Genomic DNA, 27,724 nt, shown 5'->3' with positions numbered 1-27,724 from the left:
ATCGCTTCCCAAACTATTCCACTTACTGACTACTCTGTGGCTGAAGAAATACTTCCTAACATCCCTGTGATTCATCTGTGTCTTCAGTTTCCAACTGTGCCCCCTTGTTACTGTGTCCAATCTCTGGAACATCCTGTCTTTGTCCACCTTGTCAATTCCTCTCAGTATTTTGTATGTCGTTATCATGTCCCCCCTATCTCTCCTGTCCTCCAGTGTCGTCAGGTTGATTTCCCTTAACCTCTCCTCGTAGGACATACCTCTTAGCTCTGGGACTAGTCTTGTTGCAAACCTTTGCACTTTCTCTAGTTTCTTCACGTGCTTGGCTAGGTGTGGGTTCCAAACTGGTGCCGCATACTCCAATATGGGCCTAACGTACACGGTGTACAGGGTCCTGAATGATTCCTTATTAAGATGTCGGAATGCTGTTCTGAGGTTTGCTAGGCGCCCATATGCTGCAGCAGTTATTTGGTTGTTGTGCGCTTCAGATGTGCCTGGTGTTATACTCACCCCAAGATCTTTTTCCTTGAGTGAGGTTTGTAGTCTCTGACCCCCTAGACTGTACTCCGTCTGCGGCCTTCTTTGCCCTTCCCCAATCTTCATGACTTTGCACTTGGTGGGATTGAACTCCAGGAGCCAATTGCTGGACCAGGTCTGCAGTCTGTCCAGATCCCTTTGTAGTTCTGCCTGGTCTTCGATCGAGTGAATTCTTCTCATCAACTTCACGTCATCTGCAAACAGGGACACCTCAGAGTCTATTCCTTCCGTCATGTCGTTCACAAATACCAGAAACAGCACTGGTCCTAGGACTGACCCCTGCGGGACCCCGCTGTGTGTGTGTGTGTGTGTGTGTGTACTCACCTAGTTGAGGTTGCAGGGGTCGAGTCCTAGCTCCTGACCCCGCCTCTTCACTGGTCGCTACTAGGTGTGTGTGTGTGTACTAGGTGTGCTCACCTATTTGTGGTTGCAGGGGTCGATTCATAGCTCCTGGCCCCGCCTCTTCGCTGATTGCTACTAGGTCCTCTCTCTCCCTGCCCCATGAGCTTTATCATACCTCGCCTTAAAACTATGTATGGTTCTCGCCTCCACTACGTCACTTTCTAGGCTATTCCACGGCCTGACAACTCTATGACTGAAGAAATACTTCCTAATATCCCTTTGATTCATCTGAGTCTTCAACTTCCAATTGCGACCTCTTGTGTCTGTGTCCCTTCTCTGGAACATCCCGTCTTTGTCCACCTTGTCTATTCCGCGCAGTATTTTATATGTCGTTATCATGTCTCCCCTGACCCTCCTGTCCTCCAGTGTCGTCACGCCGATTTCCCTCAACCTTTCTTCTTGACTAGGTGTGGATTCCAAACTGGTGCTGTGTGTGTGTGTGTACTCGCCTATTTGTAAGTAAGTAAGTAAGTAAGTAAATTTATTCAGGTATACACAATACAGTTACATAGAATTATCATACATAGCAGCATATGTGTAGAGAACCTAGGATAACCCAAAAAAGTCAGACAGAGTGACTTATTTCCATTGGGGTCCTTTTACCTTATTATTATAATATAAAGGTTATAATATTTTCTTATTATTCTATAATGAAGATAACATCTTATTATCATACTAAAAAGACTATCTACCACACGAGGGTCATTAAGACTATCTACAATACGAGGGTCATTAAGACTATCTACTACCCGAGGGTCATTACGACTATCTACAATACGAGGGTCATTACTAGGGATAAGGTAAAATTTACACGTATTTTAGCTAAAAAATAGAAAATCATTCCCCTCCCTTTCTGTTGCTTCATTCATCAGACACTTTTTGGCAGTCTTCTTGAACTGGTTCAAGCTATGACTGGCCTTGACATTTGTGGGTAGTCTGTTCCATTCCTTTATTGCTGTACAATAAAAGGTGTTTGAAGCCTGGCCACTGACTGTGGGTACTACAAAGTTGTGCTCTCTCTTGTACGTGTGTGTGTGTGTGTGTGTGTGTGTGTGTGTGTGTGTGTGTTTGTGTGTGTATGTGTGTGTGTGTGTGTGTGTGTGTGTGTGTGCTCATTCATATGTACTGACATGTGGTTGCATGGGTTGATTCTAATGTTCTGACCCCGCCTCTTCACAGGTCACTACTAGGTTCACACTCTCCTAGCTTTGAGAGCCTTATTGTATGTCTTCTTAAAATTATGTTTTTATACTTCTTCTACCACTTAGTTCGCCAAGTCGTTCCACTTCCTGACGACTCTCAGGGTGAAGAAATACTTCCTAACGTCTGATTTTTCAACTTCCAGCTGTGCTCCCATGTTCCTGTGTCTCATCTTTCAAACAATCTATCCCTGTTCACCCTATCAGTTCCTCGCAGTATTATTAGGTTTTACAGTGAAGTATGTTTATTCTCTTGTCCGAGGCAGAGAATCTCCGGCTAGTGCTAAATGTGGTAAACCCTCTCTCCCTCCCTCTCTCTTTGTCTCTGTCTCTGTCTGTCTGTCTGTCTCTATCTCTCTCTCTCTCTCTCTCTCTCTCTCTCTCTCTCTCTCTCTCTCTCTCTCTCTCTCTCTCTCTCTCTCTCTCTCTCTCTCTCTCTCTCTCTCTCTCTATTTCTGTCTCTCTCAGTGTGAAACAGAAGCCTGTAGCTGTTTTACATGATGGTAGGATTCCTGGTGTCTTTTTTCTGTCTCATAAACACGCTGGATAACAGGTATATCTTGCTACTTGTACTTACACTTAGGTCACACTACACAGGCATGCACATGCATATATATACATACACACATCAAGGTTTTTCTTCTTTTTCTTAATAGCTCTTGTTCTTCTTTATTTCCTGTATTCTTCATGGGGAAATGGAAAAGAATCTTTCCTCCGTGAGCCATGCGTGTCGTACGAGGCGACTAAAATGCCGGGAGCAATGGGCTAGTAACCCTTTCTCTTGTATACATTACTAAAAAAAAGAGAAATTTTTTTTATAAAACTGGGATGCTTGAATGTGCGTGGATGTAGTGCGGATGATAAGAAAGAGATGATTGCTGGTGTTATACATGAAAAGAAGTTGGATGTCCTGGCCCTAAGGGTGTGGTGGGTAAGTTTGGGGTGCCAGGTGTAAATGATAATGAAAGCCCTTTGATTGAACTTTGTATAAAAGGGGGTTTAATTTAATTATAGGTAATACATATTTTAAGAAAAAAAATGATAAATAAGTATACAAGATATGATGTAGGGCGTAATGACAGTAGTTTGTTGGACTACGTATTGGTAGATAAAAGACTGTTGAGTAGACTTCAGGATGTACATGTGTATATAGAGGCCACAGACATATCAGATCATTTTTTAGTTGTAGCTACAGTGAGAGTAGAAGGTAAATGAGATACAAAGAAAATTGAAGCAGCAAGTATAAGAGCGGTGAAGGTTTATAAACTAAAAGAGGAGGCAGTTAGGGTAAGATATAAAAAACTATTAGAAGATGGGCTAGTGAGAGTATAGGCAATGGAGTCGAAGATGTATGGAGTGGGTTTAAGAATGTAATGTTTAAGAATGAGTGTTCAGCAGAAGTTTGTGGTTACAGGAAAGTGGATACGGGAGGGAAGAGCGATTGATGGAATGATGTGGTAAAGAGAGTAATAGAAAAAAAGTTAGCATATGAGAGGTTTTTACAAAGTTGAAGTGATGCAAGGAGGGAAGAGTATATGGAGAGAAAAAAAGAGGTTAGGAGAGTGGTGGAACAATGTTAAAAGAGAGCAAATGAGAGAGTGGGTGAGATGTTATCAATAAATTTTGTTGACAATTAGAAAAAGTTTTGGAGTGAGATTAATAAGTTGAGGAAGCCTAGGGAACAAATGAATTTGACAGTTAAAAATAGGAGAGGAGTTATTAAATGGAGAGTTAGAGGTATCGGGAAGATGATGGGAATATTTTGAGGAATTGTTAAATGTTGATGAAGATAGGGAAGCTGTGATTTCGTGTATAGGGCAAGGAGGAATAACATCTTGTAGAAATGAGGAAGAGCCAGTTATGAGTGTGGGTTAAGTTCGTGAAACATTGGGTAGAATGGAAGGGGGTAAGGCAGCTGGGATTGGTGGGATAAAGATAGAAATGTTAAAAGCAGGTGGGGATATAGATATGGAGTGTTTGGTGCAATTATTTAATAAATGTATGGAAGAGGGTAAGGTACCTAGGGATTGGCAGAGAGCATGCATAGTTCCTTCGTATAAAGGCAAAGGGGACAAACGAGAGTGCAAAAATTATAAGGGAATAAGTCTGTTGAGTATACCTAGTAAAGTGTATAGTAGAGTTATTATTGAAAGAATTAAGGGTAAGACGAACAAGGAGGCTTCAGGAAAGGTAGGGGGTGTGTAGACCAAGTGTTTACAGTGATACATATAGGTGAACAGCATTTAGATAAGGTTAAAGAGGTGTTTGTGGCATTTATGGATTTGGAAAAGGCGTATGACAGGGTGGATAGGGGGGGAACTGTGACAGATGTTGCAGGTGTATGTGATAGGAGGTAGGTTACTGAAAGCAATGAAGAGTTTTTACGAGGATAGTAAGACTCAGGTTAGAGTATGTAGGAGAGAGGGAGATTATTTCCCAGTAAAAGTAGGCCTTAGACAAGGATGTGTGATGTTACCGTGGTTGTTCAATATAGTTATAGATGGGGTTGCAAGAGAAGTGAATGCCGGGTTTTGGCAAGAGGTGTGGAGTTAAAAGATAAAGAAAGCTAACAGAAAGTGAGAGTTGTCATAGTTGCTCTTTGCTGATGACACTGTGCTCTTGGGAGATTCTGAAGAGAAGTTTCAGAGGTTGGTAGATGAGTTCGGTAAGGTATGTAAAAGAAGAAAATTAAAAGTGAATATAGGAAAGAGTAAGGTGATAACAAAAAAATAGGTGACGAAAGATTGGATATCAGATTGGAGGAAGAGAGTATGGAGGAGGTGAATGTATTCAGATATTTAGGAGTGGACGTGTCAGCAGATGGGTCTATGAAGGATGAGGTGAATCATAGAATTAATGAGGGGAAAAAGGTGAGTGGTGCACTTAGGAGTCTGTGGAGACAAAGAACTTTGTCCATGGAAGCAAAGAAGGGAATGTATGAGAGTATAGTTATACCAACACTTTTATATGGGTGTGAAGCATGGGTGGTGAATGTTGCAACAAGGAGAAGGCTAGAGGCAGTGGAGATGTCATGTCTGAGGGCAATGTGTGGTGTGAATATAATGCAGAGAATTCGTAGTTTGGAAGTTAGGAGGAGGTGCGGGATTACCAAAACTGTTGTCCAGAGGGCTGAGGAAGGGTTGTTGAGGTGGTTCGGACATGTAGAGAGAATGGAGCGAAACAGAGTGACTTCAAGAGTGTATCAGTCTGTAGTGGAAAGAAGGCGGGGTAGGGGTCGGCCTAGGAAAGGTTGGAGGGAGGGGGTAAAGGAGGTTTTGTGTGCGAGGGGCTTGGACTTCCAGCAGGCATGCGTGAGCGTGTTTGATAGGAGTGAATGGAGGCAAATGGTTTTTAATACTTGACGTGCTGTTGGAGTGTGAGCAAAGTAACATTTATGAAGGGTTCAGGCAAACCGGCAGGCCGGACTTGAGTCCTGGAGATGGGAAGTACAGTGCCTGCACTCTGAAGGAGGGGTGTTAATGTTGCAGTTTAAACTGTAGTGTAAAGCACCCTTCTGGCAAGACAGTGATGGAGTGAATGATGGTGAAAGTTTTTCTTTTTCGGGCCACCCTGCCTTGGTGGGAATCGGCCAGTGTGATAAAAAAAATATATACATATAATATATATATATATATATAATATATATATATATATATATATATATTATATGTATATATATATATATATATATATATATATATATGCTTAATTCGCAAACAGGCGAAATTATTTACAAACATTGTCTCTACGTCCACAGCAGGACTCGAACCTGCTAACTCTGTATCTGTATCTGTAACACATTCGCCAATATTTAGTCAGTCGCGGTCTTTCCAGAAGTGTGCATACATAACAATCTGAGTGCCCCCCGACTGCAGCATCCCGATCCCTCCTTCAGACTGCAGGTACTGCACACTCTGCCTCAGGACTCAAGTCCTGCTAACTACTTTTCCTGAATCCCTTCCCAAAAGTTAGCCTGCTCTCTCCCCAACAGCATGTCCATTAAAAATCACTTGCCTCCATGCACGCCTTTCTGACACGCTCGCACAAGCCTGCTGGATGCTCAAGCCCCTAAAACTTATAGTCTCTAGTAACCCCTCCCTCCAACCATTCCTGGGACGACCCCTCCTCCTGATACCTTCTGCCCCAGATTAATACACCTTCTTAATTAACCTATCGCTTACCGTCCTCTTTACATGCCCAAACCATCTCAACAACTCCTCCTCGGACCTCTTAATCATACCCTTGGTCACCTCACATTGCCTTCGTTTCTAAGTTCCGAATTCTCTGCATGATATTTACAACACACATTGCTCTCAAGCTTGATATATCCACTGCTTATGGCTCCCTTTTCTCCGCAGCATTCAAAATCCACTCCCATATAAAAGTATTGCCACCACTGTACTGTGGTATAGCCTCCTGTTTGCTTCCTTAGATCAACTTTCTTTCCGCAGATACATCAACACACTTCCCACCTTTTTAACCTTATCTGTTCAGTAGTTCACTTCATCTCTCATGGACATATCTGCTGGTATGTTAATACATTCGCTTCCTCTATGTTCCCTCCAATCTAATATTCAGTCTTTCACTGTCCAGACTTTTTGTTATCCTCGTCACTTAGTTGTTTTCTACGTTCACTTTTAATTTACTTTTTTCATATACTGTCTCAAATTCATTTATTTACCATAATTTGCGAGTTCTTTTATATTAATATATTATTTCCGTATTGGATTATATTTCTACTTAATTTTTAGTAAGGTTTGAACATTATTTTACATAATATTCGAGAAGCTATGTATGAATATATTTAATGTTTGTTAGCGTACTTAGGTAGTAATTAAACAGTTGTCAGGGAGACGGAGAGCAAGTTTTTGTTTTCTGGAAAACTGAGAGAGAACAAGGAAACACGTGTAGCACCAGGAGAAAGAATAGAAATGAAAACACGTTGTAAGTACATATTGCCTTGTTGACATTCATGGCCTCTGGGGCTCTTTTAAGTAACTAAGTACACGAAATTTGTGAACTGCCCAAATGGCATCATTCTTAACATTTGTGAATGTAATAATTATTTTTCTCCTTGGGAAGTAGAGGGGAGGTGGTAACAGAGAGGAAGAGATTGTTTTAATGGAGATGGAAGGACGAGGTAGAGGATGAAGAAGAGGAGGACGAAGAGATGGAAGAGGACGTGGTAAGGGGAAAGGAAGATGTGGAGGTAATTGGAAAAGTGGAAGGCAAGATGGTAATGGTGAGTTGAATGACTCCTGCGACTAACTCTGGGAGGGTACGTAAGGATAATTATAATATTTTGGGTTTACCACTAGAGGAAAAGCAAGAATTAAGATAAAAAAATGAGGAACTAAGATTATGTGCAGCATCTTTTATGATTTTATTTCTTGTGCACCTAAAAATATTATTATAATCAATATGATCACTGCAGTGCCTAGCAACATCATCGACTGTCATCCGCACTATCCTGCGAACAGTTTACCCTGCTCCTCGTAATACCCAAGGTCATGTATTGTCACATTGCTTTCCTTGTATCTCATTGCCCAAGAAGCTCTTTCATTTCTTCTGTTGTCACTTTAAGTTCCTCAAGTCTTTCATTACTTGTCTCTTTCTCTTACACATCTTGACAAAACTTCCTGTCATACTTTGTCAACTCATTCTTACTCCTCATGAATGTTATTATTCATTACTGTCCTCTTTCATCTTACATGGTTATGCATCAGTTTTGGCTCTGTTTTGGCCTTGGCTGCTGTCTTTTTGTTTTCTTTCCGCTTTTCCCCTTACTCGTACATTGTCACTTGTGTCAGCTATTGTTAAGTTTTCTGTTTTCTGCTGTTCTTTTTGTGTGTTTTTATTCTACGTTATTACAAAGTCAGTTCGACGTCAAATTATATTTTTCCCCCCAAAATGTACAAGATTTTGGTTCAGCTCCGGAATTACTTATCTCTATACATTTTCTTGGAAAGTTGCTTATTATACAAAGCATTTCAGCATTTATTTCTTATGGACTCCGTATCTTGTATTCCCTTTCTTCCTTGTTACATCGCTACTAGGTCACTCTCCCTGAACCGTGAGCTTTATCATACCTCTGGTTAAAGCTATGTATGGATCCTGCCTCCACTACATTGCTTCCCAAACTATTCCACTTCCTGACTACTCTGTGGCTGAAGAAATACTTCCTAACATCCCTGTGATTCATCTGTGTCTTCAACTTCCAACTGTGTCCCCATGTTGCTGTGTCCCATCTCTGGAACATCCTGTCTTTGTCCACCTTGTCAATTCCTCTCAGTATTTTCTATGTCGTTATCATGTCCCCCCTATCTTTCCTGTCCTCCAGTGTCGTCAGGTTGATTTCCCTTAACCTCTCCTCGTAGGACATACCTCTCAGCTCTGGGACTAGTCTTGTTGCAAACCTTTGCACTTGCTCTAGTTTCTTTACGTGCTTGGCTAGGTGTGGGTTCCAAACTGGTGCCGCATACTCCAATATGGGCCTAACGTACACGGTGTACAGGGTCCTAAACGATTCCTTATTAAGATGTCAGAATGCTGTTCTAAGGTTTGCTAGGCGCCCATATGCTGCAGCAGTTATTTGGTTGATGTGTGTGTGTGTGTGTGTGTGTGTGTGTGTGTGTGTGTGTGTGTGTGTGTGTGTGTGTATGTGTATATGTGTGTGTGTGTATGTATATGTGTGTGTGTGTGTATATGTGTACTTACCTAGCTGTACTCACCTAGTTGAGGTTGCAGGGGTCGATTCCTAGCTCCTGGCCCCGCCTCTTCACTGGTCGCTACTAGTGTGTGTGTGTGTGTGTGTGTGTGTGTGACTTGTGTACGCGTGCTTTTCTACAGTATATTTCAAAATGGATGGAAGATATATTGCCAAAAAAAAAAACAACACTGAGCTAAAAATACACAAAATGCTACCGTAATGGCGTGAGACGCTAAAAACATGGATTGAGCGGATATCAATAAGTGAACACGATTACAGCCTGATACATGATGGTCATCGTGGAGGCTCACGCAGCCCTGTGTGTTGTTGTATGCCGAGCACGCCATGAAACACAGTACTTAATGACTGCACATGCAGAAGTCCTGCTTAAAGAAGTACTCGCCATGGTACTGGCGATGATCATGAGGATTTATGAGGGAACAATGTGAATGTCTGAACTGATTTATATATACATCCATATAAACAATGCTCTCATAATTTATGATCAATAATTGTTTGTATCCCCTCTCGATGGACTGTGTCATAAATTTTAGTTTTACTTCCTGTTTGAATGCGATTTCGAACATAAGCTTCTGTCATCATCATCTAGTAGATATGTCTTTACGTAATGTCATTATTATTATAATCACGGGGAAGCGCAAAACCCGAGGAGGTCATACACTTAGTAGCGACTTTAGGTACACCCTTTTTATAGTGGGTAAGGCTTCCACTTTGCTACCAGAACAACATGAATTCTTCCTTGCGTGGATTCAACAAGGCGCTGGAAACAGGTATGCAGTTGCTGCTGATTTGTCGGCTACACATTCACTCTGCGAATCTCCCCAGATTCTGACCCTACCATCTACAAGTCGCAGCGGAAATCGTGATTCATCAGACCGGGGAATGTTTATCCATTCTCAGACTGACTAGTTTTGGTGAGCCTGTGCCCACTGTAACCTCAGTTTCCTGTTTTTAGCTGACAGGAGTGAAACACTATGTGGTATTTGCTGCTGTAACCCTTCCACTTTAAGCTTTAATGTGCTGTGTGTTCAGAGATGCTCTTCTGCATACCTCAGTTGTAATGTATTGTTAGTCGAGTTATTTTCTCCTTCTTGTTAGCTTGAACCAGTCTGGCCATTCTCCTCTGATTTTTTTTATTAACAAGGCGTTTTTGCCCACAGAATTGTTGCTTATTGGATGTTTTCTGTTTTCACAACATTTTCAGTAAATTCTAGAGACTATTGTGAATGAAAATCCCAGAAGATTAACAGTTTCTGAGATATTTAAACCACCCCGTCTGGCACCAACAATCATTCCTTGTCATTGTCAAAGTCACTTAGGTCACATATATTCCCCGTTCTGATGTTCAGTTGTAGTCAAAAGATTCAGTTGTAGTTCAATCTGAGATAATACTGAACCTCATGACCATGTCTGCATGCTTTTAAGCACTTAAGTTCTGCGACGTGATTAACGAGCAGTGTACTAAATAAAGTGGCGACTGAGTGTGCAACTCCTCCCGAATAAGTTAGTCTCATTTGGTCCAAGTAAGGGAAGATATCTCAAATTCCTTAGATCAAAATCCCTTCAGCGTCAGTGCAACAATTCCCTGCAGAACAAGAGTAATAATCTCAAAATATTTAAGACTCATCGACGTTATTGAATAACTTAAAATGTTGACAGAAGATCACTTGTCAACACACAAGACTTGTCGCTAGTGTAATGCTTTGGTTATCTGGATGTATTTTTTGTGCACCATGACTTGTGGGTTGAACACTGTTGATGTTGCTTGTTATTCATCAGAGAAAAAATAACCTGACACGGGTCTGTGTTATAAGTCATTCAGTAAAATTGGCACAACAGTGGTGTTGGTAAAGCAGTGGTGTTGGTAAAGCAGTGGTGTTGGTAAAGCAGTGGTATTGGTAAAGCAGTGGTGTTGGTAAAACAGTGGTGTTGGTAAAGCAGTGGTGTTGGTAAAGCAGTGGTGTTGGTAAAGCAGTGGTGTTGGTAAAGCAGTGGTGTTGGTAAAGCAGTGGTGTTGGTAAAACAGTGGTGTTGGTAAAGCAGTGGTGTTGGTAAAGCAGTGGTGTTGGTAAAAGAGTGGTGTTGGTAAAGCAGTGGTGTTGGTAAAACAGTGGTGTTGGTAAAACAGTGGTGTTGGTAAAACAGTGGTGTTGGTAAAACAGTGGTGTTGGTAAAACAGTGGTGTTGGTAAAACAGTGGTATTGGTAAAGCAGTGGTGTTGGTAAAACAGTGTTGTTGGTAAAACAGTGGTGTTGGTAAATTAGTGGTGTTGGTAAAACAGTGGTGTTGGTAAAACAGTGGTGTTGGTAAAACAGTGGTATTGGTAAAGCAGTGGTGTTGGTAAAACAGTGGTGTTGGTAAAACAGTGGTGTTGGTAAAACAGTGGTGTTGGTAAAACAGTGGTGTTGGTAAAACAGTGGTGTTGGTAAAACAGTGGTGTTGGTAAAACAGTGGTATTGGTAAAGCAGTGGTGTTGGTAAAACAGTGGTGTTGGTAAAACAGTGGTGTTGGTAAAACAGTGGTATTGGTAAAGCAGTGGTGTTGGTAAAACAGTGGTGTTGGTAAAACAGTGGTGTTGGTAAAACAGTGGTGTTGGTAAAACAGTGGTGTTGGTAAAACAGTGGTGTTGGTAAAACAGTGGTATTGGTAAAACAGTGGTGTTGGTAAAACAGTGGTGTTGGTAAAACAGTGGTGTTGGTAAAACAGTGGTGTTGATAAAACAGTGGTATTGGTAAAACAGTGGTGTTGGTAAAACAGTGGTATTGGTAAAACAGTGGTATTGGTAAAACAGTGGTGTTGGTAAAACAGTGGTGTTGGTAAAACAGTGGTGTTGGTAAAACAGTGGTGTTGGTAAAACAGTGGTGTTGGTAAAACAGTGGTGTTGGTAAAACAGTGGTGTTGGTAAAACAGTGGTGTTGGTAAAGCAGTGGTGTTGGTAAAACAGTGGTGTTGGTAAAACAGTGGTGTTGGTAAAACAGTGGTGTTGGTAAAACAGTGGTGTTGGTAAAGCAGTAGTGTTGGTAAAACAGTTGTGTTGGTAAAACAGTGGTGTTGGTAAAACAGTGGTGTTGGTAAAACAGTGGTGTTGGTAAAACAGTGGTGTTGGTAAAACAGTGGTGTTGGTAAAACAGTGGTGTTGGTAAAACAGTGGTGTTGGTAAAACAGTGGTGTTGGTAAAACAGTGGTGTTGGTAAAACAGTGATGTTGGTAAAACAGTGGTGTTGGTTAAACAGTGGTGTTGGTAAAACAGTGGTGTTGGTAAAGCAGTGGTGTTGGTAAAACAGTGGTGTTGGTAAAACAGTGGTGTTGGTAAAACAGTGGTGTTGGTAAAACAGTGGTGTTGGTAAAACAGTGGTGTTGGTAAAGCAGTGGTGTTGGTAAAGCAGTGGTGTTGGTAAAACAGTGGTGTTGGTAAAGCAGTGGTGTTGGTAAAACAGTGGTGTTGGTAAAACAGTGGTGTTGGTAAAACAGTGGTATTGGTAAAACAGTGGTGTTGGTAAAACAGTGGTGTTGGTAAAACAGTGGTGTTGGTAAAACAGTGGTGTTGGTAAAACAGTGGTATTGGTAAAACAGTGGTGTTGGTAAAACAGTGGTATTGGTAAAACAGTGGTATTGGTAAAACAGTGGTGTTGGTAAAACAGTGGTGTTGGTAAAACAGTGGTGTTGGTAAAACAGTGGTGTTGGTAAAATAGTGGTGTTGGTAAAACAGTGGTATTGGTAAAACAGTGGTATTGGTAAAACAGTGGTGTTGGTAAAACAGTGGTGTTGGTAAAACAGTTGTGTTGGTAAAACAGTGGTGTTGGTAAAACAGTGGTGTTGGTAAAGCAGTGGTGTTGGTAAAACAGTGGTGTTGGTAAAGCAGTGGTGTTGGTAAAGCAGTGGTGTTGGTAAAGCAGTGGTGGTGGTAAAGCAGTGGTGTTGGTAAAGCAGTGGTGTTGGTAAAACAGTGGTGTTGGTAAAGCAGTGGTGTTGGTAAAACAGTGGTGTTGGTAAAGCAGTGGTGTTGGTAAAGCAGTGGTGTTGGTAAAGCAGTGGTGTTGGTAAAACAGTGGTGTTGGTAAAGCAGTGGTGTTGGTAAAGCAGTGGTGTTGGTAAAGCAGTGGTGTTGGTAAAGCAGTGGTGTTGGTAAAGCAGTGGTGTTGGTAAAGCAGTGGTGTTGGTAAAGCAGTAGTGTTGATAAAGCAGTAGTGTTGGTAAAGCAGTGGTGTTGGTTAAACAGTGGTGTTGGTAAAGCAGTAGTGTTGATAAAGCAGTAGTGTTGGTAAAGCAGTGGTGTTGGTAAAGCAGTGGTGTTGGTTAAATAGTGGTGTTGGTAAAGCAGTGGTGTTGGTAAAGCAGTGGTCTTGGTAAAGCAGTGGTGTTGGTTAAATAGTGGTGTTGGTAAAGCAGTGGTGTTGTTAAAGCAGTGGTGTTGGTAAAGCAGTGGTGTTGGTAAAGCAGTGGTGTTGGTAAAGCAGTGGTGTTGGTAAAGCAGTGGTGTTGGTAAAGCAGTGGTGTTGGTAAAGCAGTGGTGTTGGTTAAACAGTGGTGTTGGTTAAACAGTGGTGTTGGTAGAGCAGTGGTGTTGGTAAAACAGTGGTGTTGGTAAAGCAGTGGTGTTGGTAAAGCAGTAGTGTTGATAAAGCAGTAGTATTGGTAAAGCAGTGGTGTTGGTAAAGCAGTGGTGTTGGTTAAATAGTGGTGTTGGTAAAGCAGTGGTGTTGGTAAAGCAGTGGTGTTGGTTAAATAGTGGTGTTGGTAAAGCAGTGGTGTTGGTAAAGCAGTGGTGTTGGTAAACCAGTGTTGTGTAAGGATTCACGTGAAGGTGAGGTAGCCATGTGATGGGTCATAGTTGACCAGGCTCAGGTTGTGGACTCGGCTGTCTGTTTCTAGCTTACTCAACCCATCGGTTACTAACGTACTAATAACAATCTCTTACCGTCATTCTCTTGCACCAGTGGTTGTAAAATGTATTTCCTAAAATCTAATTCAGTATTACTTTATCTCCTTTGAATTAGGATTTGACGTGAATAATTTTGGAATATAAATTAACAGTTGATTGAATCAGTGGTTAATACAATTATAAATCCAGTGAAAACGAGTACGGTGAATGACATTTATATAAAGAGGTTTACTTACATTTATGTACATTACAACTATATTATTGGTATCCGTACACTATGAATTTGTAACCTATTTAGAAGGCCTGACCTGAGATCGGGGCGCATGGGCGATTATCTCTGGGTCAACTAGGCCAGGGTATGGCCCGGGCCAGCTACTAGTATGGTCCCTTGTCCATGTGAGTAGCTGACCCCCCATCCTTTCTTCTGTTTATATATATTTCTCCTCGAAGATTTTTTATCTCCTTCTCTGAGGCTGAGATGGGTTGCCCCAGTTTGCACTAGAGGTGGCCCCCATATGTATCTGAAAAAACACAACATATATATATATATATATATATATATATATATATATATATATATATATATATATATATAGATATATATATATATATATATATATATAGTGACGAATAAGTATAAAGTTGAGAAAACCTAGGGAGCAAATGGATTTAACAGTTGAAAACAAAAGAGGGAGGTGGTGGTATCGGGAAGGTGAGGGGAATATTTTGAGGAGCTGTTAAATGTTAATGAAGAGAGGGAGGTAGTGATTTCATGTATTAAGAAGGGAGGTATAACATGCTTTAGGAGAGAGGAAGAGCCAGATGTGACCGTGAGGAGGTGCGTAAAGCAGTGGGTTGAATGAAAGGGGGTAAAGCAGCTTGGATTGATGGGATCAAGACAGAAATGTTGAGAGCGGGTGAGGATATAGTTTTGGAGCAGTTCGTGCATTTGTTCAGAAATGTATTAAAAGGTGAAAGGTACCTAGGGGTTGGCAGAGAGCATGCTTAGTTCTTTTATATAAAGGAAAAGGGGGTTAAACGATAATGTAAGAATTATAGGGGAATAAGCCTGTTGAGAATAAATGTTAAAGTGTATGGCAGAGTTATTATTGAAAGAATTAGATGTAAGACAGAGATTAGGATAGCAGATGACTAAAGAGGTTTTAGGAAGAATAGAGGATGTGTAGACCAAGTGTTTAAGTTGAAGCATATGAGTGAACAATACCTAGATAAGGGTAAGGAGGTTTCCGAAGCATTTATGGATTTAGAAAAGACACATGATAGGGAATCAATGTGGAAAATGTTTTAAAAGTGTGTGGAATATGTGGTAGATTACTTAAAACAGTTAAGAGCTTTTATGAGGATAGTGAAGCTCAAATTAAGGGTATGTAGGAGAGAAGGAGATTATTTTCCAGTAAAGGTAAGCAATAGACAGGGATGTGTCATGTCACCCTATATTGAGTATAATTTGTTTTCTAAAAGAAGCTTACGAAATATTGTCAGAGAGGAACTAGCAAACGAGCTTGAAGAAAGTAAAACAATGCATATAGGAACTAGCAGAGCCATTACCCATCATAATAATGCGTGTCAAGTTAAATATATCTATGGAGAAAGTAACAAGGTCAGTAGACGGCTAGACTAAGGATAGGCTGCAAGTATCTCTGACAGTAATTTATATGGAGATGTCATTGACGTAAAATACAAGGTGTATGGACAGAGACAGGGCCATACACTGGAGCATTATATCTCTATATACATATATAGTGCTCAGACATCCAGCCTTTCAGAGACACCTCCCTGCCAACCTTACAGGATACGGCGAAACACTTCATTGTTAATGATAAGATATCTGAAATCTTGAGGCTGTATCCACATTTTGCACCGACTAGACTAGATGAACAAACTAACATTATAAGAGATTAAAACCCAGTTATGACCAATGAATTTTTAGTGGAAATGAGATATAATTTTTTTTTTGAGATTGTAGTCCTTACTGCACCGAATAAGGAACACACACTCAAAATTTTTTAGTAGTAATAAGATATCAATTTCCGAGATTGTATTTCTTGCTGAACTGTATACAACAACTATATAAAGTAATTGTAAATTATAAAGTGACTAATATTCCTTTCTAGTAATGTAACAATGCTCAGTGAGGTCTGACAAAGACCTATTGTGACTGTGTAATCCTGTTTTTTTGCGCTGCCACTCAACAGGATGAGCTGCGGGTGCACAATAAACTAGCCGCTGAGGCGGCACAACTAACTGCCATGGTTCTTCAACATGCCTTTAGATGGGGTTGTAAAAGAAATGAATGCTATGGAGTTGAGATGTGAGATTAATTGCTAAAAAAATCAAGTTTCCTAAAAAACAGTTTTGAAATTAGTATGAATATTTCCTTAGGATTTTACAAATTAGATTCATTTATAATTAATAAAATCTGGGAAGAATTTAAAATATATTCGACAAGTTAAAATCATAAAGCTTGGGTAGAATATAAGCTCTGTCTGACAGGTCCTTGACCACTCACCCGTATCATCATAAAGGGTCAGGTGTTGTATGTTGACCGCGAGGTGTAATCTGGCCCTTATATACCTTTAGCTGAGCTTTTATATTTATAGTTCCTTGATAATGTGAGAAATCACTAAAGCACTTGGAAGTTCACTATTTTTTTCACAGTGGTTGTTCTGCATATTGCGATATCTGTTTACTGTGATCTTATATATTACTGTGTGTGCAAAAAACCAAAGAATTCAGGTACATTTCGTATGAATTACATCGCGCATAGGCTCATTCCTACGTGATAAGAGTTCATAATGTATTTATATTACAGATTGTGTGGTCGATATGCCACTATTGTTGTGTTGTGTATAATGACTTGTGTCAGATACACAGCATATCAAATGTTTTGTAGTTTGTGTTCGTTAATAAAGTCCTCTGTGTTCTGTGTGTCATGAAACATGGTAACGCTCGTGCAGTTTCTTTTTTGACTTTAGTCTTGCTCTTCTCTCTTTCTTCAAGCAAAAGTGCATTAAATGCTGGTCACTGACCCAAGCGAACCCTCCAACCTCAATAAGTACTGTATATATCTGCGTCACGTGAGAGCTGGGAAAGTGTATGACGTCTAATGTTGTTTGTTTTGGTCCTCAGAACACACCCAGGAGTAGGACTACAGCTCACTACCTGACGGTGAGCTCATTTCTTGTTACTTCCACTCATTATATCATCAGACTATAAAAAATGAAAGTCACAATTCCGTGGCTGGAACAATTCATAAATAACCAACATTTATGAGAGGTAACGGCGTTTGTTCGTCTTGGATTGGTTGTGACTAGATGATTGTTTAAGACGGACCGAAACGTTAACTAACGTTGCCTCTCCATAGTGTAGGTTGTTCCTGAGTCACCCTGTTAGTTACCACCGTACTAGTTATCCCTCCTTGTCAGTCATCATCGTAGCTGTGACTTCAGTAATAGTATCACTGTCATGACCCCTGACATCAGTATTATTCTTGTCTTCAGTGTTATATCAACTCATTTTGCACGTAAATGGTCTTTATTTGTTCTTGTGTAGTTCGTACTATCATCGGTTGTCAGTGAGAAGAGGTAGTTCTGGTGCGTGCATACCCTATACACAGTAGTGGAATGAGTGTTCATGCTGTTTCCTGAGCACAGGACCCACAGTAGCACTCCTGTTTCCTGCGCACACAGTAGCGGTATGCTCGCTCATCCTGCTTCCTGAGCACAGTGTTATGAACGTTCATCCTATTTTTCGTGTGTACTGCAGTAGTGTACGCTTTCATTTTCCTTCCAGAGCACATAGTAGTAGTAGTAGTAGTAATAGTAGTAGTAGTAACAGTGATAGTAGAAGTGCTCCTGTTTATCGCGCGCACAGTAGTGGTATGTGCGCTCATCCTGCTTCACGCACGCGCAGTAGTCGTATTATATGCTCATCCTGCTTCCAGCGTGAACAGGTGTGGTGGTATGCGCGTCCTCCTGCTTCAAGCGCATGTATTTCTAATTTTATATGTAGCGTGGACGTTGTATCATCATGAGTAATATTACGATGGCAGTAGTACCCGCTGCTTAGTTATGTATCCTGTACCACATATATTGTAGCTGTTGACGTTATTATCTCTTGGACAGTACCATTAAGGCTTCTTTCCCCGCTTTCTGAATATAATGTATTGCTGGAGAAATAAGTTACAGATCTGACGTATGGCTTAGCAGGTGGATTACTCCAGAGCATCAGCTGACCACACTCGTATCTACTCGTTACTCAGGTAAAGCATATGATACCAATAATATATTCTGATTACTCCCGTATCACTTGATTATACATATTTCTGAAGGTAACTCGACCATCAGCTGACATCACGTATGTCTATTAATTACCTTGGCATACTCTTATCACTTAATTCCGATTAGGTTAGGTAAGATTTGTCAGGAAACAGAACAAGTGTTTCCTGACGCGGGTCTTAGTTATATGATGACCCGACATTGGAGCTTTTCGTCATCAGACTGAGGCTTTTAGCTGGCTTACCGCTCCACCCCTTTCGAAATTAATGGTTATTATTATAACCATTTTTTATTGACATGCACATCTTATTACTGTCGTTTGTGCTGAAGCATAATACATAAACTGTAGCATTAACTAGTACAGTACTACCTTCCTAGTCTCCCTAGTGTAGCATTAACTAGTACAGTACTACCTTCCTAGTCTCCCTAGTGTAGCATTAACTAGTACAGTACTACCTTCCTAGTCTCCCTAGTGTAGCATTAACTAGTACAGTACTACCTTCCTAGTCTCCCTAGTGTAGCATTAACTAGTACAGTACTACCTTCCTAGTCTCCCTAGTGTAGCATTAACTAGTACAGTACTACCTTCCTAGTCTCCCTAGTGTAGCATTAACTAGTACAGTACTACCTTCCTAGTCTCCCTAGTGTAGCATTAACTAGTACAGTACTACCTTCCTAGTCTCCCTAGTGTAGCATTAACTAGTACAGTACTACCTTCCTAGTCTCCCTAGTGTAGCATTAACTAGTACAGTACTACCTTCCTAGTCTCCCTAGTGTAGCATTAACTAGTACAGTACTACCTTCCTAGTCTCCCTACTGTAGCATTAACTAGTACAGTACTACCTTCCTAGTCTCCCTAGTGTAGCAATAACTAGTACAGTACTACCTTCCTAGTCTCCCTAGTGTAGCATTAACTAGTACAGGTACTAGTACCCTCCTAGTCTCCCTAGTGTAGCATTAACTAGTACAGGTACTAGTACCTTCCCAGTCTCCCTAGTATAGCATTAACTAGTACATATATTAGTACCTTCCCAATCTCCCTAGTATAGCATTAACTAGTACATGTACTAGTACCTTCCCCGTCTCCCTAATACACCATTAACTAGTAGAGGTACTAGTACCTTCAGTCTCCCTAGTATAGCATTAACCGGTACAAGTACTAGTACCTTCCCAATCTCCCTAGTATAGCATTAGCTAGTAGAGGTACTAGTATCTTCACAGTCTCCCTAGTATAGCATTAACTAGTACCTTCCCAGTCTCCTTAGTATAGCATTAACTAGTAGAAGTACTAGTACCTTTCTAGTCTCCCTAGTATAGCATTAAATATTACAAATACTAGTACCTTCCCAGTCTCCCAAGTGTAGCATTAACTAGTACTAGTACCTTCCTAGTCTCCAGTGTAGCATCAGCTAGTACAGGTATTAATACCTTCCCAGTCTCTCTAGTATAACATTAGTACTGGTACTAGTACATTCACAGTCTCCCTAGTATAACATTAACTAGTACAGGTACTAGTACATTCACAGTCTCCCTAGTATAACAGTACAGGTACTAGCACCTTCCCAGTCTCTCTACTATGACATTAACTAGTACAGGTACTAGTACCTTCCCAATCTCCCTAGTATAACATTAACTAGTACAGGTACTCGTACCTTCCTAGTCTCCCTAGTATAACATTAACTAGTACAGGTACTAGTACATTCAGTCTCCCTAGTATAACAACTAGTACAGGTACTAGTACATTCACAGTCTCCCTAGTATAACATTAACTAGTACAGGTACTCGTACCTTCCTAGTCTCCATAGTATAACATTAACTAGTACAGGTACTAGTACATTCAATCTCCCTAGTATAACATTAACTAGTACAGGTACTAGTACATTCACAGTCTCCCTAGTATAACATTAACTAGTACAGGTACTCGTACCTTCCTAGTCTCCCTAGTATAACATTAACTAGTACAGGTACTAGTACATTCAGTCTCCCTAGTATAACATTAACTAGTACAGGTACTAGTACATTCACAGTCTCCCTAGTATAACATTAACTAGTACAGGTACTAGTATATTCAGTCTCCCTAGTATAACATTAACTAGTACAGGTACTAGTACACTCACAGTCTCCCTAGTATAACATTAACTAGTACAGGTACTAGTACATTCAGTCTCCCTAGTATAACATTAACTAGTACAGGTACTAGTACACTCACAGTCTCCCTAGTATAACATTAACTAGTACAGGTACTAGTACACTCACAGTCTCCCTAGTATAACATTAACTAGTACAGGTACTAGTACATTCAGTCTCCCTAGTATAACATTAACTAGTACAGGTACTAGTACATTCACAGTCTCCCTAGTATAACATTAACTAGTACAGGTACTCGTACCTTCCTAGTCTCCCTAGTGTAGTTCAGACTCTGACTCTGGTGATTTACTACATAATTGTGTTCAAGAGTGTATTGGTGAGAGTACAAAGTTGCTCTCAAGAGTATTGATTGTGCTGCTGCTGCTGCTGCTGCTGCTGCTGCTGCTGCTACTGCTGCTGCTGCTGCTGCTGCTGCTGCTGCTACTGCTGCTGCTACTGCTGCTGCTGCTGCTGCTGCTGCTGCTACTGCTGCTGCTGCTGCTGCTGCTGCTGCTGCTACTGCTGCTGCTGCTGCTGCTGCTGCTGCTGCTGCTGCTACTGCTGCTGCTGCTGCTGCTACTGCTGCTGCTGCTGCTGCTGCTGCTACTGCTGCTGCTGCTGCTGCTGCTGCTGCTACTGCTGCTGCTGCTGCTGCTGCTGCTGCTGCTGCGTATGAATGATTTATTTGACTATAATAAATTGAGGTTATTATAGAAGCTATATTCGTCTTGTAATTAAGTGAAGGGTGAAGGGGAGAATAAAGTGGTCTGGTAGAGAGGGTTCGCAGTAAAGTGGTCTGGTGAAGTGGGAGGGTAATAAAGTGGTCTGGTGAAGTGGGAGGGTAATAAAGTGGTCTGGTGAAGTGGGAGGGTAATAAAGTGGTCTGGTAGAGAGGGTTCGCAGTAAAGTGGTCTGGTGAAGTGGGAGGGTAATAAAGTGGTCTGGTGAAGTGGGAGGGTAATAAAGTGGTCTGGTAGAGAGGGTTCGCAGTAAAGTGGTCTGGTGAAGGGGGAGGGTAATAAAGTGGTCTGGTGAAGTGGGAGGGTAATAAAGTGGTCTGGTAGAGAGGGTTCGCAGTAAAGTGGTCTGGTGAAGTGGGAGGGTAATAAAGTGGTCTGGTGAAGTGCGAGGGTAATAAAGTGGTCTGGTGATGTGGGAGGGTAATAAAGTGGTCTGGTGAAGTGGGAGGGTAATAAAGTGGTCTGGTGAAGGCAGAAGAGACTGTAGTAGTCAGGTGTAATGTGGTGGGCAGTAAAATAGTCAGGGGTAGTGTGGTGGGCAGTAAAGTAGTCAGGTGTAATGTGGTGGACAATAAGGTAATCAGGTGTAATGTGGTGGGCAATAAAGTAGTCAAGTGTAGTATGGTGGGCAATAAAGTAGTCAGGTGTAGTGTGGTGGGCAGTAAAGTAGTCAGGGGTAGTGTGGTGGGCAGTAGTCAGGTGTAGTGTGGTGGGCAGTAAAGTAGTCAGGGGTAGTGTGGTGGGCAGTAAAGTAGTCAGGGGTAGTGTGGTGGGCAGTAAAGTAGTCAGGGGTAGTGTGGTGGGCAGTAAAGTAGTCAGGGGTAGTGTGATGGGCAATAAAGTAGTCAGGTGTAGTGTGGTGGGCAGTAGTCAGGGGTAGTGTGGTGGGCAGTAAAGTAGTCAGGGGTAGTGTGGTGGGCAGTAAAGTAGTCAGGTGTAGTGTGGTGGGCAGTAAAGTAGTCAGGGGTAGTGTGGTGGGCAGTAAAGTAGTCAGGTGTAGTGTGGTGGGCAGTAAAGTAGTCAGGGGTAGTGTGATGGGCAATAAAGTAGTCAGGTGTAGTGTGGTGGGCAGTAAAGTAGTCAGGTGTAGTGTGGTGGGTAGTAGTCAGGGGTAGTGTGGTGGGCAGTAAAGTAGTCAGGTGTAGTGTGGTGGGCAGTAAAGTAGTCAGGTGTAGTGTGGTGGGCAGTAAAGTAGTCAGGGGTAGTGTGGTGGGCAGTAAAGTAGTCAGGGGTAGTGTGGTGGGCAGTAAAGTAGTCAGGGGTAGTGTGGTGGGCAGTAAAGTAGTCAGGTGTAATGTGGTGGACAATAAGGTAATCAGGTGTAATGTGGTGGACAATAAGGTAATCAGGTGTAATGTGGTGGGCAGTAAGGTAATCAGGTGTAATGTGATGGGCAATAAAGTAGTCAAGTGTAGTATGGTGGGCAATAAAGTAGTCAGGTGTAGTGTGGTGGGCAGTAAAGTAGTCAGGGGTAGTGTGGTGGGCAGTAAAGTAGTCAGGTGTAGTGTGGTGGGCAGTAAAGTAGTCAGGTGTAGTGTGGTGGGCAGTAGTCAGGGGTAGTGTGGTGGGCAGTAAAGTAGTCAGGGGTAGTGTGGTGGGCAGTAAAGTAGTCAGGTGTAGTGTGGTCGGCAGTAAAGTAGTCAGGTGTAGTGTGGGGGGCAGTAGTCAGGGGTAGTGTGGTGGGCAGTAAAGTAGTCAGGGGTAGTGTGGTGGGCAGTAAAGTAGTCAGGTGTAGTGTGGTGGGCAGTAAAGTAGTCAGGGGTAGTGTGGTGGGCAGTAAAGTAGCCAGGTGTAGTGTGGTGGGCAGTAAAGTAGTCAGGGGTAGTGTGGTGGGCAGTAAAGTAGTCAGGTGTAGTGTGGTGGGCAGTAAAGTAGTCAGGGGTAGTGTGGTGGGCAATAAAGTAGTCAGGTGTAGTGTGGTGGGCAGTAAAGTAGTCAGGGGTAGTGTGGTGGGCAGTAAAGTAGTCAGTTGTAGTGTGGTGGGCAGTAAAGTAGTCAGGGGTAGTGTGGTGGGCAATAAAGTAGTCAGGTGTAGTGTGGTGGGCAGTAGTCAGGGGTAGTGTGGTGGGCAGTAAAGTAGTCAGGGGTAGTGTGGTGGGCAGTAAAGTAGTCAGGGGTAGTGTGGTGGGCCGTAAAGTAGTCAGGGGTAGTGTGGTGGGCAGTAAATTAGTCAGGGGTAGTGTGGTGGGCAGTAAAGTAGTCAGGTGTAGTGTGGTGGGCAGTAAAGTAGTCAGGGGTAGTGTGGTGGGCAATAAAGTAGTCAGGTGTAGTGTGGTGGGCAGTAAAGTAGTCAAGGGTAGTGTGGTGGGCAGTAGTCAGGGGTAGTGTGCTGGGCAGTAAAGTAGTCAGGGGTAGTGTGGTGGGCAATAAAGTAGTCAGGTGTAGTGTGGTGGGCAGTAAAGTAGTCAGGGGTAGTGTGGTGGGCAATAAAGTAGTCAGGTGTAGTGTGGTGGGCAGTAAAGTAGTCAGGGGTAGTGTGGTGGGCAGTAAAGTAGTCAGGGGTAGTGTGGTGGGCAGTAAAGTAGTCAGGGGTAGTGTGGTGGGCAGTAAAGTAGTCAGGGGTAGTGTGGTGGGCAGTAAAGTAGTCAGGGGTAGTGTGGTGGGCAGTAAAGTAGTCAGGGGTAGTGTGGTGGGCAGTAAAGTAGTCAGGGGTAGTGTGGTGGGCAGTAAAGTAGTCAGGGGTAGTGTGGTGGGCAGTAAAGTAGTCAGGGGTAGTGTGGTGGGCAGTAAAGTAGTCAGGGGTAGCGTGGTGGTCAGTAAAGTAGTCAGGTGTAATGTGGTTTGCAATAAGGTAATCAGGTGTAGTATGGTGGGCAATAAGGCAATCAGGTGTAATGTTGTGGGCAATAAGGTAATCATGTGTAATGTTGTGGGCAATAAGGTAATCAGGTGTAATGTTGTCGGCAATAAGGTAATCAGGTGTAATGTTTACAATATGGTAATCAGGTGTAATGTTTGCAATATGGTAATCAGGTGTAATGTGGTGGGCAATAAAGTAGTCAGGTGTAATATGGTGGGCAATAAGGTAATCAGGCGTAATGTGGTGGAATGGAAATAGTGTTTAAATCAAGGTTATTAGGTTAGGTAAGTTTTTTCCAGGAAACAGGACAAGTGTTTCCTGACGCTGGTCTTAGTCATATGATGACCAGCCACTGGAGCTTTTGGTCATCTGACCAAGGCCTTCCGCTGGCTTACCGGTCCACCCTTAAAAATTATGTTGATAACAAGGTTGTGTACACAACGTGCTGCTTCATTCCTGTAATAATTCCCAAGTCATTTCTAAAAGACCAGACTGATTTTTCAGGGTACAAGCATAGCTCCGACGTTTCAGTGTCCCCAGGACCATTGTCAAGTCACAACTGGCAAGTATAGTGGAGAAGGCTCGAAGACACTACGGAAGGTGGGGAGGGGGGAGGAAGAATAGAGTTGTAGTAGTGGTGGTAGTTGTAGAATTAGCAGCAATAGTGTTAGCATAAATAGTAGCAGTAAACGTAACAGCAGTAGTAGTAGCAATTGTAGTAGTGGTAGAAATGACAGTAGAGAAAGAAGTAGTAGTAGTAATTAAAAAATCAGTAGTAGTAGTAGTATTAGTAGTTAGTAGTATTTGTACATAAGAACAGAAGAGCACTACATGAGATCTGCTGGCCCACGCCAGGTACAACTAATGATAAGAATAATGAGAGTGAATTACATTTCACGGTTGTGGAGATTGAGGTATCTCAACACTCTTAACAACTGTCTCCAAGGAAACAGAAAGGAACTGCAGAAGCCTACTGGCCCAGGCTAGGAAAAAAAACAGGAAGCAAGAAAGATGAAAGTTAGAAGATAGGAAAGGCAAAATAAATGCAGAAGGCAGATCAAGTGGAAAGAGTGTTGATATACTTCAGTCTCCACCGTCTTACTCTATCACTGGTCTTCTTCCAGCATGGGTCGAACGAACGAACGAACAAGTTCAGGTAAGCTCCCAATGGGATGAGCGGGGAAGACTGGACAGGCGAAGAATAGCGCTGGAGAGGAGTGTTCTTAGTTGTAGAAATAGAGCCATGGCTTAACCCAGCAGCTAAGTCGATCGTGGGACAGACATTGAGAACACACATAGCAGGCTCTTCTGTTGGGACTCCGGTGGGTGAGTGGGGAAGTGTGGACAGACGAAGAATAGTCGGTGAGATGAAGGTCTTGAGTTGTAGATGAAAGTGCCAGGGCTAAACCCAGCTCCGTGGCACTGCGAGGCAGTGTAGAGAGGGCATGTTGATGGCATAGAGGAGAGAGCAGACTGCAGACAGTGCTCGCTGGCTGATATGCTTCAGACGTCAGGAGTCGGGAGGCTCAGGTTGTGTGTTTGGCTACACTTCGTTGGTGATGGAGCCACTCTTGAGTCTTTTGAAGTCTCTCTTGGACATGTGGAATAGCTGCATTCTGAGGTTGGAACAGTTCAGATTCGTCACGAGGTAAGATAGTGCGTTTTCAAAAGGAATTTGGTGAGGTTTGGTACAGGTGTACTTAACAGCTCCCTTTTTCGTCACGAGGTAAGATAGTGCGTTTTCAAAAGGAATTTGGTGAGGTTTGGTACAGGTGTAGTTAACAGCATATCAGCTGCGCTCATTACGGCTGGGAGGTTGGGGGTGGTGTAGAAGGTTAGAGACCCATTAAAGGCTTGGCTTAGGTAACGGTTGCCTGTGGTTTCTTCGGTTATTTCTTCGACTACTACTTCGTCGTCGTCAGAGGGTTGTTCATAATGTTCTGGTTCTATTTCGTCTTCTGTGACTGTGTAGGCAGGGAGTGTTGGTCGGTTGTGGTTTGTTGGGCTAGTGGTGGGTGGTGAAAGGTGGCAGTAGACGGTGGTGTTGGTTCTGGAGTAGAGTCTTGGTCAGAGATACGAGTAGGACTAGGGGTTGAAGTGAAGTTAACAATGTCTGGGATTAGCTTGAGGAGGTCTTGTGATGGTGGTGAGTCTGGAAAGTTGAAGTTTGGCATGTTGTTTAGGCGAAACAGTTCATTAATTGTTGTGTTGAATGAGCCAGGGTTTGCAGCATTAGTGAGGTGTGCATACATCATACAGTATAGCACCTTGGATGGAGCAGCGTCAGGAAGAGCAGAGAGGGACTGGCTGGGTGGAGATGATTGTTATGTAGCTTGAAGGAGTTCGGTGGTATCTGATTGAATTTTTGCAATGGTGGCGTATGTTGGCGATTTAGCGTTGTTGTTCTTGGTTTCTTCAATGATTTTCTTAGACAGGATTTCTTTACGTAGAGGGCATTTTGCTGCAAGGGTGTGGTGAGTACCCTTGCAGTTGAGGCAAGTAGGAGAGGTAGTTTACCTGGAGAGAGTTCCGGGGATCAAAGCCCCCGCGGCCCCGTCTGTGACCAGGCCTCCTGGTGGATCAGAGCCTGATCAACCAGGCTGTTGCTGCTGGCTGCACGCAAACCAACGTACGAGCCACAGCCCGGCTGGTCAGGAACCGACTTTAGGTGCTTGTCCAGTGCCAGCTTGAAGACTGCCAGGGTTCTGTTGGTAATCCCCCTTATGTATGCTGGGAGACAGTTGAACAGTCTCGGGCCCCTGACACTTATTGTATGGTCTCTTAACGTGCTAGTGACACCCCTGCTTTTCATTGGGGGGATGTTGCATCGTCTGCCAAGTCTTTTGCTTTCGTAGTGAGTGATTTTCGTGTGCAAGTTCGGTACTAGTCCCTCTAGGATTTTCCAGGTGTATATAATCATGTATCTCTCCCGCCTGCGTTCCAGGGAATACAGTTTTAGGAACCTCAAGCGCTCCCAGTAATTGAGGTGTTTTATCTCCGTTATGCACGCCGTGAAGGTTCTCTGTACATTTTCTAGGTCAGCAATTTCACCTGCCTTGAAAGGTGCTGTTAGTGTGCAGCAATATTCCAGCCTAGATAGAACAAGTGACCTGAAGAGTGTCATCATGGGCTTGGCCTCCCTAGTTTTGAAGGTTCTCATTATCCATCCTGTCATTTTTCTAGCAGATGCGATTGATACAATGTTATGGTCCTTGAAGGTGAGATCCTCCGACATGATCACTCCCAGGTCTTTGACGTTGGTGTTTCGCTCTATTTTGTGGCCAGAATTTGTTTTGTACTCTGATGAAGATTTAATTTCCTCGTGTTTACCATATCTGAGTAATTGAAATTTCTCATCGTTGAACTTCATATTGTTTTCTGCAGCCCACTGAAAGACTCGGTTGATGTCCGCCTGGAGCCTTGCAGTGTCTGCAATGGAAGACACTGTCATGCAGATTCGGGTGTCATCTGCAAAGGAAGACACGGTGCTGTGGCTGACATCCTTGTCTATGTCGGATATGAGGATGAGGAACAAGATGGGAGCGAGTACTGTGCCTTGTGGAACAGAGCTTTTCACCGTAGCTGCCTCGGACTTTACTCTGTTGACGACTACTCTCTGTGTTTTGTTAGTGAGGAAATTATAGATCCATCGACCGACTTTTCCTGTTATTCCTTTAGCACGCATTTTGTGCGCTATTACGCCATGGTCACACTTGTCGAAGGCTTTTGCAAAGTCTGTATATATTACATCTGCATTCTTTTTATCTTCTAGTGCATTTAGGACCTTGTCGTAGTGATCCAATAGTTGAGACAGACAGGAGCGGCCTGTTCTAAACCCATATTGCCCTGGGTTGTGTAACTGATGGGTTTCTAGATGGGTGGTGATCTTGCTTCTTAGGACCCTTTCAAAGATTTTTATGATATGGGATGTTAGTGCTATCGGTCTGTAGTTCTTTGCTGTTGCTTTACTGCCCCCTTTGTGGAGTGGGGCTATGTCTGTTGTTTTTAGTAA

The 27,724-nt window shown here is 42.5% G+C and overlaps 1 protein-coding gene across 2 annotated transcripts in view; it reads left to right on the top strand.

Moving 5' to 3' along the window:
• The window catches only part of Pgant2 (polypeptide N-acetylgalactosaminyltransferase 2), a 411,072-nt gene that overhangs the window by 80,022 nt on the left and 303,326 nt on the right, over window positions 1-27,724 (top strand). Inside the window, exon 2 of one of the 2 annotated variants that reach the window (XM_070094694.1) lies at window positions 16,898-16,936. The exons of the other annotated variant lie outside the window; for it this stretch is intronic. Within the exon in view, the coding sequence (XP_069950795.1) occupies window positions 16,898-16,936 (39 nt within the window). The remainder of the gene's footprint in view (window positions 1-16,897; window positions 16,937-27,724) is intronic. 2 annotated transcript variants of the gene reach the window in all.

Source organism: Cherax quadricarinatus, chromosome 47 (assembly GCF_038502225.1).
Source record: "Cherax quadricarinatus isolate ZL_2023a chromosome 47, ASM3850222v1, whole genome shotgun sequence".
Taxonomy (NCBI): domain Eukaryota; kingdom Metazoa; phylum Arthropoda; class Malacostraca; order Decapoda; family Parastacidae; genus Cherax; species Cherax quadricarinatus.
The sequence above is the reverse complement of the archived record's forward strand: the minus strand, read 5'-3'. Positions and strand labels throughout refer to the sequence as shown.